Source organism: Polistes fuscatus, unplaced genomic scaffold (genome assembly GCF_010416935.1).
Source record: "Polistes fuscatus isolate 324 unplaced genomic scaffold, CU_Pfus_HIC Scaffold2, whole genome shotgun sequence".
Classification (NCBI taxonomy): domain Eukaryota; kingdom Metazoa; phylum Arthropoda; class Insecta; order Hymenoptera; family Vespidae; genus Polistes; species Polistes fuscatus.
The window spans coordinates 15,272,262-15,293,518 of NW_025113096.1; the positions used below are offsets into that span (position 1 = coordinate 15,272,262).

Genomic DNA, 21,257 nt, shown 5'->3' on the forward strand with positions numbered 1-21,257 from the left:
ACAAGTAAGAAATAACTGTCGATTAATTTGAAATAATAATTAGATAATTATGACGATAATAATAATTACTAATCCTCGCAGAAAAAATTAATTCTCTTCGTATTCTTTATAATTCAATTGCAATCCAATTGACCTTCTATTACAAAAAGTCCTTCGCTATAAAATAACATTTTAACGTCAAGTTAGAATAAAATTATATGCGTTTTCCGTGAAAAACAACAATATTATCAATTTCTTTGGAGTACGCGTAAATCGATGACTAGCATGGGCAGAGGTCAACATAGGAATCCCGCATGGGGACAATGGCCTGAGGATTAGATGACCTCTTTGGGGGTCCTCATACCATTTGGGGAGGGCGATGTTCTCTTCCTCCGCATACGTATAGCGTGTCGACAAAATTTTAACGACATAAAATGCATAAATTAATAATAACAGTAAACCAAAAAAATCAATTTTACTATATAACTAATAGAAAACTTATAAAATTTAATATATAACACAATTCAGAATTAAATTTAAAAGTATATATATAACATATATATTTATAAAAAGAAAAAATTAATTTCCTCCTAAAAGTAATGATTTCCAAACCTAAACTTCATTGAAATATTCTCATTCATATCGACATCTTAAAATTGAACAACAATATTTTTTCATAGCGTATATACAAATACCCTTAGGTAGAAATAGAGGATGCACCTGTAAGTAGAAGACAGACCACCCGTGACAGGCCATGAACATCAGATGACGGTTGTTCGTCGTCAATGACGTGGATCTATAGTCCTGACATCGGTATAGAAAAGTAGGGAAGGGCGGTGGGGGTTGGTGAGGAAGGTATAGTAGTGGGGGGGGCCTATATGGGACTGCTTGCCCCACCTGTGAAGGAGCAGGTAACGGTACCAAGGTAGTGGATAGTGGCGCTATACGGTCGGTATTGAAACTAAAAGCTTCTTAGGCGAGGTCGAGCGGTCGCATACCACGGCACGGGATCGTGTTGTGAAGGCAGCAGTCGGTGCCTGCTTGTCCGGCAACCTTCGAAACGTCGAAAAATAAGTTTTATATACGTAAATACGTTTGTGGGTGTTTAATAGTGATAAAATTCGTCGTATCTTTTAGAACTGAAACATTAGCGAAAAAGTAATTATATTTATTCTGGTATCTCTTAACGTTTACGTTTTAAACACACACGCGTGATAAATGTGAATCGTAAAAACGATTAAAAACTTGAGGATTTTCGTTTCATATTTTTTAAATTAGAACTTTAAGATTGAACCAGTATATAGTATTCTCGTCGTATTTCTTTTTTACATTTTTTTTGTATGTGTATATTTTACGTATATACCTGTTTCTGATAAATTTTCACATCTTTGTTTGAATATGTTCTTAAACTGTTATAAATCCCTGTTTCCCTGTTAGATCGTCTACTTACTGTGTTCACGTACGCACAAGGGACTAACCGAAGTCGTGTAGAGTGTTGTTAAAAAAATATCCTCGTGGATCCGGCGGTGATCGAACGATATATCTATAGATTTTGTGTTCTACAAACACGAAGAAATACGTATTTGTATAGAACCAAAAAAAATCTAAGGATAAATAAATTGGAATAAGGATTAGTAAAGCTACTAAATACGGAGAGAAGTAAGTAAATAATCCATTCGAAAAAAAATTCACTTGTATATATATATATATATGTGTATACCTGCTCTCTTTTTTGTATGAATGTTTATTTCTTCTACGTTCGGAGACATCGATGCTTGGTCAACGTCGACGACGCCGACCAACTTGTCCCTCGTTTCTTGTTCTCTCTTTTACTCTCTCTCTCTCTCTCTCACTCTCTCTCTCTCTCTCTCCCTCTTCCTTTCTTTTTTTTTTATACATTTAATCTTCCACGTCGTTGCTTTTTCGGAGATTTCAATGCTCCGGACGCTTTTTTCTTTTTTTGCTAGAAACCTTTTTCCAATCCTTTATTCTGTTCACGTTGATTTGTGATCTCTTTCATAGTCTCATTACATTTTGTTACTCTCGTGTGAGTTCTCAAGAAAGCGTCAGCACGTTTTCTGTATTATGTTACACATTGTTCGTTAAGACAAAGGGAATAGTAGTAGTATTAGTATATTATCGCGAAATTGGATGTCATCGAACCTCGTATAATAATCTTTCATTTTTATTATCAAAAAGATAATGTTTCTTGTATTTTTAAATGTTTTATTTTATCGTTTAATGATTTTATATTAATATACATATTAAATGTTCCGTATCTCGTGATTATTTTAATAGTATAAATAATTTAAATAATTCTTGTGTTGGATAAATGAAACGAAGTTAGAATCTAAGGTCAGGTAAACACGAATTTTTCCATCGACACACGTCGAATATTCTTTTTCGAATAATACTGGGATGCCACTGGACGTGCCAGATCGTACCCTTTCTCTGCCATAAACGCCAAGCAGTCGAACCTCGTCGTTTGCAAATTCCTTTCTGCCTTCAGCTATCACCACCAGTGTTGACAGAGAAGAAAAAAGGTAGGGAGATAGAAGGAGAAAAAAGATAGAGAAAGAGATAGAAAGAGAGAAAACGAGAAGAAGAGGTAGAAAGATAAATAGAGAAAAGGAGAAATAGAAAATGAGAAACAAACTAAAAGAAATAAAAAGAGAGAGAAAGAGAGAGAGAGAGAGTGGGACAGGGAGAGGGAGGAAGAGAGAAAGAAAGATGTTTGTAAGTATGTACCGTACCTTACGTTACGTACTCGTAAGGGTACAGAACACGAATTCTCACGAACACGAAGTGAAAACATTTTCTTGGTAACCTTCGACGATGCAGGTTATTTATTTCTCTCATTCCTTCGTATTAAATCACTATTTTATTTCAAGAATCAACGAATTTTATTTTCCTATTATTATATTATTATTAGTAGTAGTATTATTGCATTTTTTAATGTAATTTTTTTTTACATGTAAAATAATTATATACTAGTAGATATATACAAAAATTAAAAACGAAATGAAACAATTAATTATATTTATTTTTTATATACATATTTATACTAGTTAATTTGTTTTGTCACGTCTAAATGAAAAAAAGACTGAAAAACATTGTCTAGAAGTTTAGTCACGTTTATTATTCGCAGTGTGATTCTCATTTAATCGAGTATAACGTTAGATCGGTGAAAAGTTGGTATAATTATAGTATAATTAGGTTGTCTACGTTAGTATATTCCGAATGGTCGAGTTAAATTTCGAATCCGGAACGATCCGATCTAAATGAACGGTTAAAGCGAAAGTATTCGAGGACAATGATTCGTATGACCTCTTTATTTCTTTTTCCCTCTCCTTCTCTCTCTTTCTCTTTACCTTTCTTGTTGTTTCATTTTTCTATTATCAATCAATAAATAACATTCCTTTATTTAATGTTCACTCATAGTTATAATGGAAAGATACTTATAAAATATGCATCTAGTTAATTGGTAAAGGGAAATAATTCTCGATAGATATTGCTATTAAAGAGAACGTATTTCCTTTATTATTATTCCTGTCGTGAAACTACATACATACTATTTGAAAATCACTCGTTCCAATGTGTTGGCATGTTCACAATTTGTATATACATAACATGCATAGAATCTGTAGAAATGTAACCGAATACATTAACACGCATGAAGTATTCTACAACATGATTCGTCTGTTAACTATATTATTATTGTCCAATTTCTCATAACAATGCATATTATATTTTGTCTAATGTATTTCAAACGATATAATCAAAGAAAGAATAATAAAATAATCTTAAAAGTGAATAATTTTAAATGAATGAAAGAAAGAAAATATAATATCATTTTTTCTCTCGACTATGTTTTAATAAGATTTCGTTATCTCGAGACAATTTTGTACGTGTGTGATGCATAATTAGAATGACAAAATAATAATCGTGCGTAAAGGAAAAAAAATAAAGTAAGCGATCGTTATCTCTTTCAACTTACGGCATTTGAAAATTTACGATATTATTATTCTCGTTCAATCAAAGTTACGATAACAAGCCGGTAATATTAGGAAGTATAAACTTTCTTTCGATTCGATCGGAAACCAACACCTTTCCTTACACACACATATATGTATACATACATAAAGATATTCTTATGTGTCGAGACACTCGATCTTTTAATTTATATATAATCATAATGATATTATTTATTCAATTAAGGATTCAGATTGTATAGATTCTTCATACAATTATATACAAATATTGTAATAGAAAATAGTTAAAATAAATCAACATTTACTAAATGAAATTTTTTGAATTTCGATAAGTTTATGAGAGACACGATCATGAATTACATAAGATCCTTGTATCACCGTAGTCAGATTCCTGCTTTCTCTGTCTGACCTGGATAGCAGCTCGACGAAATCTCGATTCTCCAGAGCTATCGATGTTAGCTCGGTAATCCAGACTCTCCCATCATTCAATAAGGGTCCAGACATTCGAATGCAATCCTCTTCCTCCAATGATCTCTTAATCACGAACATCTACACACACACACATAGACTAAGGAACTACAGAAACTATACGATCAACTTTTATCTACTCTTAGACTCGTAGAATTTTCTTTTGTCGTCATCCATTGTCGCATCAATCAGGTTAAAACAATAGCCTCGACATTGTTATTTTCCACTCTAATTATTTGAATAATACATACTTTACGCGTAAATCTTCGTTCGTATTCGAATTTCGCTCGTAAAAAAAAAGGGAATGCCAAATGACGAAACGAAACGAAACGAAACGAAACGAAACGTAACGAAACGAAACGAAATGAAATGAAATGAACGCGATATAATATGTTTATGTTAAAAGTGAATGAGAATTTTGAAAGAAAGTAATCGATGCTTTTTCTTAAGATTTAAACGCCTGGGGGCTTGTGCAACACCCAAAGCGACTAATGAACCTTAATGGATATTCCTGTCGTCGTTCGTTCGTATAATCTCACGGATAACGAATTGGAAGCACCGAGAGAGAGAGATAATCGTTCAAACCGGTCGAGTTTATTTTCAGCTTTTTCCTGATGTCGGTGACGATTAAATGGATAGATAGATAGATAGATGCAAGAAAGGAAAGAGGTGAACGTTCCGTCGTCTCTTTGAGGAAGGACAATGGACAATCGATGGTGTCGAAAGGGCAAATTATTTCTATTTCTCTCTTTTCTTCTCCTATTGTTCTCAATCTCATTGTAAATGTGTCTCTTTACTATTTTTTACTACCTCGTTAGAATCACAAACGAGTATAGTAAGAATGATTAAAGACATCTTATTGTTAGCACGCGAGATCATCTGGTTATTCGATTGAAAAACAACAACAATGTAAGTTTACAACATTTTTACGGACTCTTAATTAGACGACATCAGGATCTTAAATGTTATACGTTTTAAGAAAAAATCGTATTATTTCGTTAGGACATAAAATCTTGTATCTTCTAGTTTAAATGTTGATTCAAACAGTTGGATGGATGTAATCGACAAATACACGAGAGCAACAGAGATCGAAGGGTGACTAACCAAATTAACATAAGATTGCGAAATGCATTCCATGAGCTAGTCGCATGATCGGTGAAGAACAAGTAAGGAACTTTTACTCGTGCTTTTATACGCATGATCGATGCCCACTTTGGATTTTCATTCTTTATATATATATTCCTTTTTCTTCTTATTCTACTTCATCCGTTACAATGATCACTGTCATTACCTTTAAACGAAAAAAAGAAAAAAACAACACGGTTGTTTTTTGTATAATAATTTTACTTCAATTTTTTAATATTTAACGATTATATTAGATTTAATACGCATCTTACAAATAATAATTTATATATGATATTTTTGACTATTAAAATTGTTGTTTTTTTTTTTAATTACGCTTCATAGATTTTGAAAAATAAATATTGATTATTAAAATCATTAAGGATTGTGCAAATGAAATTACACGTTTTAAATGATACAATGTTGAATGTCTAATACTATTAGATTAGATGTTACTTTATTATTATTGTTATTATTATTATTATTTGAAACTTATAATCAGTCAGAGCTTAGGTATTTAATATGCAATATAATAGTTTTGAAAAAAAATTGATATATACTCAGGTATTATACCTTACTCATAAAAGTAATGTATTGTTTCTAAAGATGCACTCACACAAACACACATACAGTTACTCTTACGAAATTTCCGGCATTTCTTAAACAGGAGGCGATCGATATCGATGTTTCTTCACGCAAAGTAGAAAAGTCTGTGTGTGTGTGTGTGTATATATATATACATATATACATATATAACATATCTACTACGTATGTGATTAATATTACACACGTACAAATTTGTCTTAAGAGAAAATTCTTTTCTTGGGTTGGGTTTAACGTAAGATTTTTGATCCCAGAGATCATCATCATCATCATCATAGAAAAAATCATCAAGTCCGAACACTTCGGCCTTCACCGGTTTATACGATTAATTTTTGAAATGATCGGATGAATCCGCATTCCGCTCGTTTGAATTTATTTTCAAGGTCTTCTCGATTTATCTCCACGAGAAACGTTAAATTCGTCAATAGCCTGAAGCAACGAATAAAAAAAAGGAATAATTAAATATATTTCTTTATTTTATTTTTTCTTTATTTATTATATCATTCTACTAGTTAGATTTTTATTAACAAAGGCACGACAATCATGTGCAACCTCTAATTTTTTTTTCAAACTTTACACAATTGTAATGGTCCATAAGGAATATACATTGCATTCTTTAAAAATTGATTATGGGTAACCATTTGCCAAAAAAGAGGGGTAGAAATTTCGCTAAAATTCTTGCGTTCATTTATGTCTTTTGTATTGTGGTTAATTTTTATTTCGCACATTGCATAACTTAAAACACTTTCGTAAGAAAAAATTGAAAAGAAAAATTTATTGACAATTTACTTGACGTTAACCTTGCATTTATTTCTTTTTCTTTTCTTTTTTTGCTTTCATTGCTTTTACGTTTGATTATTTTCTAATTCTATGAATTAAATTCCTTAATTCTCCCCGTTATATTATATTTTTTTTTTCTTAATGAAAAGAGAAATGTGAAATTCGATTGAATGAAAATCGTGACCGGTTCTTAATCAGGAAGCCGAACAAGTCAAAGAGCTCTTGAAGTGATGTTTCCGTTACGAGCTATCGATAGAATAATAATTATTTTTTCTTTACAAACTTGTCGCGAGTATGCATACTACGTCATCATTCGTGGTCATCGATGATCTTACGAAATTGCATTGAACGACGAGTTGCATAATGCGTTGCACAAGTACTCTTTACTTCATTTTCTTTATGCTATTGGAATTATTGTTAAATGTTTCTTATGAGGATGATAATACTAAAAAACATTGATCGAAAATTTTGACGATATTTTCTTTCAATCCATTTCATTTGTTTTGTTTTATTTTTATACGATAATTTGTTTATACTGGTCTCATTATTAAACAAAAATTTGATTTATATTTTTCAGAAAGAGTAAGACGAATTTCTGTGGTAGAACGCAAAATGAGGATAACGGGCATCGTTCGAAAATCAGCCTAATCACTATTTCAAAATGTACACCGAGTGGCAAAAGGTAAGAAATACCGATTTCTTTTTATTTTTTGATAAAACAAAGTGATTTATACTTTTTGTTTTCTTTCTTTTTTTTTAATAAGAAAAAAATAGCTTGCTCAAGACACGTGGATTATTCGTTACGAATGAACAAAATTTCTTTTTTTATTTAATAAAAATCTTATGTAAACTCCCGGATACGAAGGAATTACTATTTTTACAACAAAAAAGTCGTCGTAAATTTATAGCAATATTAGTAAGAAATCGGTAAATATGAAAGTTACTTCACGAAGTATCTATCTCTTTTTCTCTATATTCTAGGTGCAGCAACGTTGCATAATATCTTTCTTTGTAATTTTCAAACCAATTTTCCTTTAAACGCGAACCACCGAACTCGTTATTTTCGTGAATCCGTTGCATGTCTTCAAGACAAATTTCATGCACCTTAAATTCAAATGATTCTCGTTAACTTACGTAACAACCGATCATTCTAGATTGAATCTCAAAACGATTTTTCTATTTATTGGACGATTAAAAATAAATCAAGACAATCTTTTAATATTGATTACGTACGTTTCGTTGTACGTTAACATCATGTTTTTATATTCAATACGAAGTGATTAAATAATATTAATGAATTAAATTTTCCAACGATTATAAAAATTTATCAAATTTCATAATTACTTGTTTATTTCGAAATAATTAAATTATTTTAAATTGCAACGAATTAACTTTGATACTTTAATCCTTTGCACTCCAATATTGAGAATGACGATTAAAAATTACAACGAAAGTATAAATAAAACGTATATTTAATCGAATTTGTTTCTTTCTTAATTCATTTACATTGTCTTACATTTAAATCAAAATAAATTTCAAATAAAACATTTAAAAGCCGTTTGGTAAGAAAATAAAAATATTAATTCGGAGTGGTCTCGAAAAGAAAATGAAAATAATAATACAAAAATATAAATGTTCCCACGAAAGGGGATGATCGTATACTATAATAGTACAATGTTGTTTACGTTGTGTTTCGATCTTGCGCTAGAATCACCTTTTGCTAGATGCTCGTTGGTGTCAATGATCCGAGCACACGCAATTGCGTCGTGCAATCTTGGCAACTTTCGAATGCCTCTTGCACGTTCCTCTGCACGTTCCTCTCTGTTCAACGTTAACTAAGACGAGAGAGAGAGAGAAAGAGAGAGAGAGAGAAGATTTTAAAATTGTTGTCGAACTAGCTCAGGAACTAGGCAACGTTTCTGCTTGTTATCCTTCGAGGTAACGATCTATGAAATAATCTTGACGATTACAAACCTGTTTTATTTGATTCATCATATTTCATATACAGAATTAGTCAATAATTATTGTTTTTTTGTTTTATTTAATATAAATAATATTTTGTTTTAAAGAAAAAATTGATTAGAACAAATTGATGATATATACAAATATATATATATATATTTTTTTTTAATATAAACAAATTAATATTAACGAAGTATCATATATTTTGAAATTTTTAATTATTTCTACATGATAAATTATTCATAACAAAAAAGTAATGATTATATTTATTTAAGTATATAATAAATGGATAAAAATTAAATAGGAATGTGCAGGGTGTCCCAATTGAAAGAGACAATCAAAATATTTTCATTTATTTGGTATAATAAACGGAATAACAAATTTCTTGTAAGACCACTTTTTATGAATTTTTTCAAGATCGTCGATATTTTTTACCCTATAAGCGTTTATTGATATTAAAAATATAACAAAACTGTAAAACAAAGAAGTCTTACCGACCGAGAAATATTTTATTCTAATAATTTCTATCTCTTAATTTCTATCTCTTCAATTTTATAATTATAATTCGTTAAACAATGAATGAAAAAAAAATATTAACTCAACTTGAATATATAAATTCGCATTATACGATTGATTAAATTAGGTCACGAGAATGCGACATTATTTTACACGAACGTTTAAATACGTTTGCTGGACGTTACGATAACAATATATTTTTTTTAAGCTGTCACGACGATTTTACACGTCGTATAAAGGAAGTATAAAAAAGAGAAAGAAAAAGAAAGGAAAAGAAAGAAAATAGCGTTCCAGGTACTCTCAGTACATTCGATGAGGACGATTTAACAATTCCAAAGGTAATTACCCCCTGAACGAGCGAGCAGGCTTTTAACTTGAGTAAAAGTGAAAACGCAAAGAAAGATACACATGTACGTGCAAGATGTTGAAGAAAATTTACGTGGCGGAGGGAGGAGGGTTAAGGGGGTGAAATAATTCGTCTGGAATATCTCGCGCAACGACATTACGTTTAACACTATTCTTTTTCTATTATCTTTTTCACATACCAAGCTATTGTTTGTTGAAATAGAACGAACACGCGTATTAAATATTATACATACGTTATGTACATATATAGTTAATTACATACGTGTATGCAAATTATTCTACGTAGGTATATAAAGTCGGAAAAAAAAGAAATGATCTAACTGAAATTTTTCTCAGACGTTTCGTGTGTATGAATTGAAATGAAAAAGAAAAGAAAAGAAAAGAAAAGGAAAAGGAAAAGTAGATAGAAAATAAAATACCAAAGGATATTGATGTAAAACATATTTATAATACTTATACACTGGTACGTAAAATATATATGTATATACATAAATGAGCATAAATTGAACCTCGAAATCCAGTAACACATTTCGTGCGAAAATAATACGCTTTTACGAACGCAATCGGTTTTTACAATCGACAGACAGGTTGCATTTGTAATACGGGGGCTCATTATATGCGCTTCCCGTTCGTTTTCCATGTCCGAGCTTAATATCATCCATCGTCTACTAACACGAAGTACATACACACTCACATACATTTGTACGCGTATTTAGCGCGTAATTTATATAAGAAAAGAGGCACGCTTGGTTCCACCCCAAAGCACTTCGATACACTGGCGTCGGCATCTCGTTGCCATTTATTTTTCCAACAATCTTAAGAAACTTTTGAATCCTTTGACAATTATCTGATCATTAGATACTTGTCCGTAGTCGTCGCGATCGGACGTAACGAAGAAATTGCTGTTGAAAGGGTTGAAAAACTCGTGGTCTTCGTTTGAATTGAAAGTTACGAATTTTCTTTTCTAAGAATCCTTTATTACAAGTGTAATTAAAAAACTCGTGCTTTAATTAAAAGCATCTGATATACGCCACTGTGCACACGAAGCAATTGTTGCGGAGCAAGGAACCTCAACTCAGCTTGCTTGCTCAGTGCTGCATCGAACATCCTCGAGTTCGGATGCACCTCGAAATTTGTCTTCTATTTAAGGAATTAGGATTATTCTGTGATTAATTTTTTTTTTAGTTTTTGTACAATAATCAAAAATCGTTTAATCGTTCGTGCGAATTTCTACGTGTGTAGTATTTAAAACGATAGTATTATATTATCATCTGCAGGATTACCTGATTACATTTGAATGACGTTTCAATACACGGGAACCGTTAAAGTATTCTACGTGAGCAGCACGAAATTTTTTCGAGCTTGACTAACCCAATAAACTCGATAGAGAAGAAGACTCTCGTCCGTGACCTCCTAACTTCCTTAAGCCGAAACTTAGCATGCGTCGCGCCGAATGTCAAATAATTGAAGAAGAAGAAGAAGAAATAAAAAAAAAAAGGAGAAAAAAACACACGTCGTCGTCGTAGGAGAGAATATCGAATTGATTCTCTCGAATCTTCTTATTGAAGATCTTCTACGTGTAAGTTAACGATCGGAGAGAAAATAGGAAACTATATAAGCGTATCACATGCGAACTGGACACGCGTAAGGAACGCTAACGACTCAGTAACGAGGTCGAGTTTACGAACTTGTCATGGAAAGTATCAGAAATAGTATTTCGATAATTGTACTATAAAACTGGTATAGATGTTTTTCGACCACGTTAGTTGGCAACATTAACAGGTTAGTTGCTGACATTTGTTTGAACTTTCGTATACCTGGAATATATACGAATAACGATTCGCCAAGCAAAAAAAAAGAGTGATTTTGCGAAAGCAAAAAACTCTGAAGATCTTCGTGTATACGAGTAAGAATGTATTTTTAAATACGAAAAAAAAATATGAGTTAAACGAGATTTGATACTACGTTAAACGGTGAGCTCATTTTTACGCAATTAGAACGTCGAACGACCAGTTTACAATAGGAGAGTTTAAAGAACAAAAAAGTAAAGAACCAGCAAAGAATTTCACAAGTAACAGCTGCGAAAGAAGAGATGGGGGCTTAATGTCCCCCCATCGATTATCGAGTTCCGTCGTGAAACGATACGAGAAAGTCGAATTCTCTCGTGAATCCACGTCCGATGATGAGTTCTCGATAGTTAGGGAGAGAGAGGGGAAGATTTTCCATCATCCAAGATTTCTCCATCTCGACGATGAGTTAAGCTACGTACATACATACATACGTGTTTCTGCTCGCGCATGGTAGCTCGATGACCTTGAAAGGTACGAACTGTGACAAGGAGTGCTTTCTCGCGTGGGTGAGAAAAGCAAATCGATGGATTTTCAAAGAGACATAGAGACGCAGTGGATCGATTGTCGTGATGAACAGAACGTCGTTGTCAAGTTGTGCCAGCAGCACGAAGAAAGTTGCTTCTTCGAGAACGTTGACAACAACATCGACAGGAACTACAACGACAACGACTACGACGACGACGACGACGACGACAACATCCTCCTCGTCTTTGTCGTCATCGCGAAATGCACGCACGGAAGCTTTCTACGCGAGCGTGAAACCGTTATCCGCTCGACGTGCGTTGCATAATTCTGCCGGCCCAGACCCAGATGCGAATTCCGCTCCAAATTCTTGCGGAACGGCGGAACGAACGAGTAAGAGATATCAGACTTCCGGTCGTTCTAAGAAGAAGAACCACGGAATAATAACAACAGGGACAACGGTTGTTTTAAATCAAAATGATAGCGGTAAAGAGACGACAACGACTAATAGTGGTAAATCGATCGTACGTGATTCGTCAGTAACGTACGTGCCAACGATTTCGAGGAAAGAAATACTCAGGAGAAGTTCTAACAAAGACAGTGATAGATACAGCGGTAAGAGATTTACCGATAGCCTTCAGCGACATTGTTGGGTACGTTCTGCGACCATCGAGATCGACGACGATGAAGAAGGTGCTAGACCAAAGACTCTTCCATCGATGGGAAGAAGGTTACGTGCTGAGAGAGACTTCAAACAAGTCTCTAGACGAGATATCCTACGAAGGAGAGACAGCGTGGACGTTGTTACGTTTCGAGCGACCTCCCACGGAGGTTCAACTAGACTTACTGGAAATAATAGTGTCTGTGGGAAAGAATATATCGAGGTAAAAGGTAACACGATTGGATCTATCTCGAGTACATCGACAAGTGTTTCAAATGACACCAGGTCAAGAGCACCACGATCAACTGCCTCCCTGCAACGTTCTGGGTGGGGTAAAGATGACGAAGAACTTGATTCTAGATCCCCAACTGATTCCGATCTCTTAACAGTTAACACTTCTTCGTTTCGGGACATTAATCGCGACCTTGTACCACGATCGTCGACCTTGCCCAAGATCCTACACGCTTCGAGATCCGCCCATGGTCACAACAACGAGGATTGGTACTATAGACCGGATCCTATTAAAAAAGAACCACCGGTCTATGGTAGGATTAGAAGAAGAAAAACATCCTTACCTGTTGCACCTTCTTTCGAGGATTCCTCAAATTTCAGTACTTTGTCCAGGTATACGAAAGCTCGTAAAAATTCACATGGTTCTCGATCAAACACCTTGTCAACCTATTCTAATATTGGTAAAATCAATAGACGTTTGGGAAATCATTCTCTTAACGATAATTTTACTTATCGAACTAAATCGGAATCGAATCTTATGGAAACTAGTGTAAGGAGCACGGATATGAGGAAAAGTGAGATTTACGCTAAGGTGTCTCGAAAAACTGGCATATCTCGTGAAATTGAAAAGAATGAGCCGGAAACTAGTGGTCAAGCTATGTCTAGAAGAAGGATTATTCAAAATACTGCACAATCCGAATCTTTGGATAGAAGAAGAGTATCTCGGAAGACAAGTTCGGAAAAAATGTATGTACGCTCGAATGTAACTTCGAACGATCATCATAGCGAATATTCGAGATACGACGATTTAATGGGTCGCGAACAACGAGAGGTATGTAGAACATCGATAATCGATATTAGGAACGATAGTCATCAATCGGATTATTATTCATCTTGGCATAAAATACACGATGGTAAATACAGATCCAAATCACAGAACAGATTAATGGAAATTCGTAATTCCAACCGTGAACATTTGTCATCGTGCGCGTCAACGATGATTAACAGATTGTCAAGTACTCTTCCAAGTTACATTAAAACATCGAGAAAGTTTTCTTCCACTTCGAGCGTGTCCGTTCGCGGTGCGCGTATCACCGATCCGCAAAATTTCGACGATCGGAGACGATTATTATCGAGAGAAACTGGAACGTTGTCGAAGTTAACGAAGGAGAGATCGAATTGCCTGAAGAAATCGGCAGTCGGTATGGTTGCCACCACTTTTGCTTCTGCTCCTGTTGCTGGTGCTGCTCACGCGAGGAATCGTAGCGAGACCGATGCCATAGCTCGTAATAAGTCATCCTCTACTATTACCACGACGAGTTCATCGATTTTTGGATTTTGTACGGGAAAGAGAAGAGTTCACGCAAGAGAGACGAATAAACAAAAAACTACGAATGCTGAATTTTCTTATCCTCGTTGGCATTTAAAAACGGTGCTTGCTTCTTTCCTTCAAATTTATCAAAAAAGCTACCTGACATTTGATTTTTTTTATTAGGAGAGAGCTATATATTCACAGAAAATTTTACATCGATCTAAATTCGTTCAATTCGTTATCTTAACGTTGTCCTTTAGCCAAAAAAATTTAATTGCAAGAAACATTTGATAAAAAAAAAAAAATTGAAATCTGTTGTCATTAACCGACTTCTTTATAAAAACTCGTTATTTTCTTTCCGTAGGGTGAATTGGTGTGGTTCGACCCCGGTGTCGGCCATGTTTTACCAGGTGAAGTTTTGGAATATCATAGGGCTGCCAACGTTCTTTCGGTTCAAGCAGTTATTGCTGGCAAGGTAAGAATTAACAAAAACTTCGTGTTACGAAACTATATAAACTCAACTTTTACTAGGTAAGTTTGATCATCGTATATATATGTATGTACACGTATGTGAAGAAGAGAAAGAAGAAGAAAAAGAAGAAGAAGAAGAAAAAAAATGAAAATGATTAAAAGGCAGACCGCTTGTAACTGAATAGTAAGCGGTGAACATGTTGCGGTCTGAAGCTTCACTTTCTTGAACGAAAAGAGGTCGTTGCTCTCTCGCGCTTCTTCTTCTTCTTCTTCATCGACGTCAGGTATACACTTACAGTATACACGTACACACCCATATATACGTACATATATATATACGTGCATACATTGAGGACTGACCCACAATCGTAGTCTCATTGGAATAACACAAAAAACACAATTCCTTCGTGATGAATTATAACGATATACGATGAGTCAGCTGATTGTATTCTCGATCAATAGTTAAATCAATTTTGTTTCTTCATCGATTTGTAATAGATCTAACGGGAAGTTTTCTCTTTTTTTTTATTATTTTCGAACCTAATCAATTGTATTAAAAAAAAGGTATCGTGTACTTTTATCTAGGGTTTCTTTTTTAAAAGCTTTTTATAAATAACTGCTGTGAGAATCGAGTTACACCGGCAAACGTACGATGTAACGCCGGAAGGAAGTTGAAAAAGAAATGAGAGGGGGGACAAGGAGTAGAAAAAAAGAGAAAGAGAGATAGGATGAATGACGTGAGAGTTTGAGCTCTCGTTCTCGTCTAACGGAGTACACAAACGAATATAAGGGATGTATATATGTATATGTATAATAGAACAACTAGAAAGTCGAATCGAACTGAACACAGATTATTCGGATGCCTTGAATACTATGGCGGATAGCTCGAAATATTTCCGCGAAAGTGGCCTGTATAACGAAATTACGTTTGCCAAGCTCTGATAGACCGATACCCACGTTCGATCGTTGGCGTGAAAGTGCATATCGAAATAACATAAAAGAAGAAAAAAGAACACACACACACACGTACACACAAGGAGTAATGCGCGTTGCTCGAGTACTTGCAACACTTCTCCGTACACTTTCAGGTTCCAAGGACATCTTAGGAGGAACGCGAGTATTTGACGTTTTTCTTTCATCGATCGAATCCTTCCTGTTTCTGATATAATCGCGAATAGAAAAAGAAAATAACAATTCAATATAAAAAATTAAATCGAATTAATGTCAAGTTAACTCGCAATTAGGCTTCCTCGTTACTTTTCAATTTGAGGTTTTAATTTCTAAAATGTATAATTATCATTGGGATATGATTAGTCGGATTTTTTTTATTTTTTTTTTATAATGTTTGACTAAAAGAGACAATAGAAAGGATTCATTATTTTGTAATAAAAACAAAATCGTTTTGTAGAGATTTCTTCGAGTTATTTAATTACACGATCGATAACGATTTAATAATGAAAATATTTAGTTTCGAATTGATGCCTATGTTTTGTGTGTCCGTGGATATCGTCGCGATGTTAAAGTATCGAATTATAGATTACGTTCTTCATGAGCGTAATGTATGATAAATCTGAATTTAAAAAGGAAAGATGTCAAATTTGCCAAGAAAAAACACTACAAATATATTTAGTCGATAGGAAAATATTTTGTAAGAAGAAGATCACGATAAGTATGATTATCGAATTGGAAAAAAAAATGTTAAATGTTAGAAGTAAATTATTAGCATAATTAGGTATACTTAACTGATCAGAATCATAGAAAATAGGATTCATTTACCAAATGAGTTTCCGATACAAGATTCTTTATACCTTCCTCGTAAATGAGAGAGACCGGTTTTAGAAGAAAGAAAATAAAACTTCGTTCACCTGTTCTACGTTTTGGTTGTTGTACACTTGTCGGCTAAGCAAAATGATAGGATAATAATTTTTCGCGGTTGAATCCTACATACATTAGGTTAAGAAACGTTCGTTGGAATGGGCTCGACGCCAATGGAATTGCAACTACAAACTCAAGCAGGCCCGGTATCCGGTTAGGTCTCACGTGAGTGGTTCTCGCGTCTTATGTGAATTCGCACAAATCTTCCTTTTTTTGTCTGACATTCTCTCTTCTCTATCTATCTATCTCTCTCTATCTCTCTCTCTCTCTCTTTCTCTCTCTTGAGGGAGAGGCCGGGTCGTAGCTATCGAGAAAACGTGGTAAAAAGTGCCTTGAAGAAAGATACTGTCATGAAAGTTCCACGAAGTTGTACGAAGTGAGCAGTACAACTTCGGGAAACTTGACTACTACATTTAATAAAGAAATCCAAAAAGGATAACAATAAGAACATATTTAATATAAGAGATAATAAGATGATAAAACGTTTGTTTGTCAATTAAGGGAATAAAGAATTAAAATGAGAGAGTAAGAATTAGTATCAATTTAATTCGAATTAATTTGATTTCTAATTTATATGCAAATAGATGGAAAGTAAAAGTAATTTATGTTATTTTAGACTAATGAGATTAAATAAACGTTTTACGTTAAGAAGATTAAAAAGATCGGGGAGGGGGAGGGAAGATAGGGATTATTCGGAGTATAAAAACTGTGGGAAGAAAGGTCAAATTTCGTTCGGATTGAAGGATACCAAAGTCAAGGTTACGGAGAAATCAGTTTACCTTAAGATCTGGTTCACCTTAAGATCGCGTAGGAGTAACACGAAGCAATGAATTTTAATGTTTATCACGATACTGCTCGTATTATAGTAAAATTGAAATAATTGATGGTCAAGAATAATTAAAAAAAGAAACACGTAATAATTGCAGCCACAGGTATTCACTTTGACGAATCTAAGCGGTGTGAGACCAAGGCAAGATCTCGGACAAAATGGCGTCGAAGACATGATACAGTTGTCGTAAGTTTTACGATAGTTTATACTATTTTCTACTTATCTAAGTAAATAATATACGTAATACATACATCTCATCCACTTACGTGAAATTAAAATTCCAGCGATCTTAATGAAGCGTCGTTACTATGGAATCTGAAGATCCGTTACGATAAAGAACTAATTTATGTAAGTTTTAAATCCTTTGAAAAATATAACATCGATTTACTTATGTATTTATTTTGCTTTGGTTTATTAACGATTAATACGTAATAAATACTGCAGACGTACACAGGAAGCATTCTCGTAGCCGTGAATCCGTACAAAATGTTCGACATTTACGGTCTGGACCAGGTGAAACTTTACGAAGGCCGGATTCTTGGCACGTTGCCGCCGTAAGTATCGATCGATCGATCGATCGTGTTAGTCCAATTGCACGATCCGAATAATACACAATATCAGATGAGTAGTAGTTTATCGTTGGATATCGGGATACAACTATTTGTCGAATAAATGAACCGATAAATGAAATATAAGAGAAATATAAAATAATAACATCAACAACAACAACAACAACCTATTATATTAATTTAATTAACTAACCGTTTTATTATTTCTTCATAGGCATCTATTTGCCGTTGGGTCTTCGGCTTATAGCCAGGTAACTGCAGCCAACAACGCTAGTGCCAATCAAGTCGTCGTCATTTCCGGGGAATCCGGTTCAGGAAAAACGGAATCGACGAAACTGGTGATGCAGTACTTAGCAGCCGTGAACCGTGCACCTAACAATCTGGTCACGGAACAAATTCTTGAGGCAACGCCGTTATTGGAAAGCTTTGGGAATGCTAAGACACCGAGAAACGACAATAGCAGCAGATTTGGAAAATATTTGGAGGTTCACTTTAGAGAGTTAGTTCATTTATTCATTATATTTTTTGTATATCAATATCAATCGTTAGATTCACATAATGACGTTCGTTCGATCAATACTTTTAGCGGTGTCATAGTCGGCGGCAGGATAACCCAATATCTTTTGGAGAAAAGTAGAATAGTCACGCAAGCCTCGGAGGAAAGAAATTATCACGTTTTTTATGAACTTTTAGCAGGACTCGATCAACAACTCAGGGACAAATACGGACTCCTTACGCCGGATAAATATTTTTATTTAAATCAGGTTGGATTTTATATAATATATAGTAAAGAAATTTTACTATTTCTTATAAGATACTTAATTAGCTTATATTGAAAATTTGTAGGGAGGAAATTGTGAAATAGATGGTAAAAGCGACGTTCAAGATTTCAAAGCACTTTTATCGGCAATGCAAGTCTTAGGTTTTACGTCTGAGGAACAGGACACGATTTTTAAGATCCTGGCTAGCGTGTTACATCTCGGTAATGTTTATTTTCATCGTAAACAAATGAGACATGGTCAGGAAGGTGTCGAAGTTGGTTCGGATGCTGAAATACGTTGGGCTGCTCATCTTCTTCAAATCAGTTCCGACGGAATCATCAGAGCACTGACTACTAAAACTACTGTGAGTTTTGAGCTAAATTTTTTGTTCGAGTTTAAAATTAATTTTATTTTACGGAATAAAAAATTGAAAAAGTATTTTTCTTCGATTATAGGAAGCGAGAAACGAGAAAGTTTTTACAGCTTTGAACATAGATCAAGCTTTAGATGCTAGAGACGCTTTTGCAAAAGCTTTATACAGTTCACTTTTCTCATGGCTAGTAGCACGTGTTAATCATATCGTTTACAAAGGAACGAAACAAACGGCTGCCATTTCTATCCTCGATATATTCGGTTTCGAAAATTTTGCCGAAAATAGTTTCGAACAATTGTGCATCAATTACGCTAACGAGAATCTTCAATTTTACTTCAATAAACACATTTTCAAATTAGAACAGCAAGAATACGCTAAGGAAAAGATCGATTGGACAACTATTACGTATACTGTAAGTAGACATTTGTTCTTTTTTTGTTGTTTTTTTTGTAGAAAATTAACTTTTTAAATTCGGTAATTAAGAAATTTATGAAAACAGGATAATCTACCAGTGATTCATCTTATCGCTAAGAAACCAGTCGGTATACTTCATCTGTTAGATGATGAAAGTAATTTTCCTAAAGCAACGGATCTTTCATTCTTAGAAAAATGTCATTACAATCATGCCTTGAGCGAATTATATTCAAGACCAAGAATGAATTCGGCCGAATATGCAATTAAACATTATGCTGGTCAAGTCTGGTATAACGTTGAAGGATTCTTAGATAAAAACAGAGATACTTTAAGAGCAGACGTTGTTGAATTATTGATCAGTAGTAAAATTTCTGTAAGTATAATATTTTGCATAAAATATTCATTTTATAATATATTAATACGAATTAATTATTCATTAGATGGTTAGCAAAATGTTTCAACATGTAAGAACTACGCACGAAGCTAACAAAACTGTTAATAAACCCAACGGTCGATTCGTCACGATGAAACCAAGGACGCCTACAGTATCAGCTAGATTTCATGATAGTCTTCAACAACTTTTAGATTCCATGTCCCAGTAAGATTATAATTTTACTTTATAACAAAATGGTATTTATGTTATAGTATCTCGTTTGTTAACTTACAAAATTGTATGTTTTAACAGATGCAACCCATGGTTCGTGAGATGTATTAAACCTAATACAGAAAAAGCACCAATGAAATTCGACATGCCTTGCGTTCTCGAACAATTACGTTACACCGGCATGTTAGAGACTATTCGAATAAGAAAAACGGGTTATCCAGTTCGTCTATTGTTTGGTCATTTTGTTGATAGATACAGATATTTAGTATCGACGCATTTACCTAGAGGAGCACCAAACAAAGAACTGTGTAGGTTGATATTAGACAAAGCGGCACCTAAAGAAGCACAATCTCAGTATCAATTAGGATTAACTCGTGTATTCCTACGAGAATCCTTGGAAAGAACTTTGGAATACAATAGGGCTTTGATATTGGAAAGAGCAGCTATTACTGTTCAAAGGTAAGAGATATAAAGAAAGATAAATGGTCGTAAATTAATTTGACTTTAATACTAAAGTTGTTTTTTGTTTCTTTTTTTTCATTGCAATCGTATTATTTTCTAGATACACGCGTGGTTTCTTAGCGAGAAGAAGATTTTTGAACGTTTCTAGGAGCACGGTAATCATTCAAGCTGCTTATCGTGGATATCGCGAGAGAAAGAAGTTTCACGATCTTAAAAAGGGCGTATTAATGGCGCAAAAACTCTACAGAGGTAAGATACAACGAGAGAAGTTTAAAGTGCTGAAGGAAGAAATGGCTAAGAGAGCTGAAATCGAGAGAGCAAGCAAAGAACGTGCTAAAGCAAAACAACAAAGAGAGGAACAAGAAAGAGCATCAAGAGCCGTGGCTGGTGTTAATCATCTTGAAATTCCTGCTGAACTCGCGTTCATTTACAGTAAGCTCGACGGTACGCATCGAAGAGAATTAATTGACTGGTTATATACAGTAATTTCTTCTCTCCTTTTACTTTCGTTTCTCATACGAATGTTCATCGTCTTTGGTTTCAGCCTCTTCTACTATCGCTTCTGCTACTACTACTACTACTACTACTACTACTA

General features: G+C 34.0%; 1 protein-coding gene across 1 annotated transcript in view; it reads left to right on the top strand.

Moving 5' to 3' along the window:
- Positions 1-1,024: 1,024 nt before the first annotated feature.
- Positions 1,025-21,257, top strand: part of LOC122516963 (unconventional myosin-XV) — a 53,918-nt gene continuing 33,685 nt past the window's right edge. Inside the window, exons 1-15 of the mRNA XM_043635213.1 lie at positions 1,025-1,137; positions 1,417-1,638; positions 7,522-7,626; positions 14,669-14,779; positions 17,577-17,665; positions 17,764-17,827; positions 17,924-18,033; positions 18,263-18,547; positions 18,635-18,812; positions 18,895-19,173; positions 19,265-19,594; positions 19,682-19,969; positions 20,037-20,194; positions 20,282-20,659; positions 20,763-21,106. Of these exons, the coding sequence (XP_043491148.1) occupies positions 7,606-7,626; positions 14,669-14,779; positions 17,577-17,665; positions 17,764-17,827; positions 17,924-18,033; positions 18,263-18,547; positions 18,635-18,812; positions 18,895-19,173; positions 19,265-19,594; positions 19,682-19,969; positions 20,037-20,194; positions 20,282-20,659; positions 20,763-21,106 (2,635 nt within the window). The 5' untranslated portion in view covers positions 1,025-1,137; positions 1,417-1,638; positions 7,522-7,605. The remainder of the gene's footprint in view (positions 1,138-1,416; positions 1,639-7,521; positions 7,627-14,668; positions 14,780-17,576; positions 17,666-17,763; positions 17,828-17,923; positions 18,034-18,262; positions 18,548-18,634; positions 18,813-18,894; positions 19,174-19,264; positions 19,595-19,681; positions 19,970-20,036; positions 20,195-20,281; positions 20,660-20,762; positions 21,107-21,257) is intronic.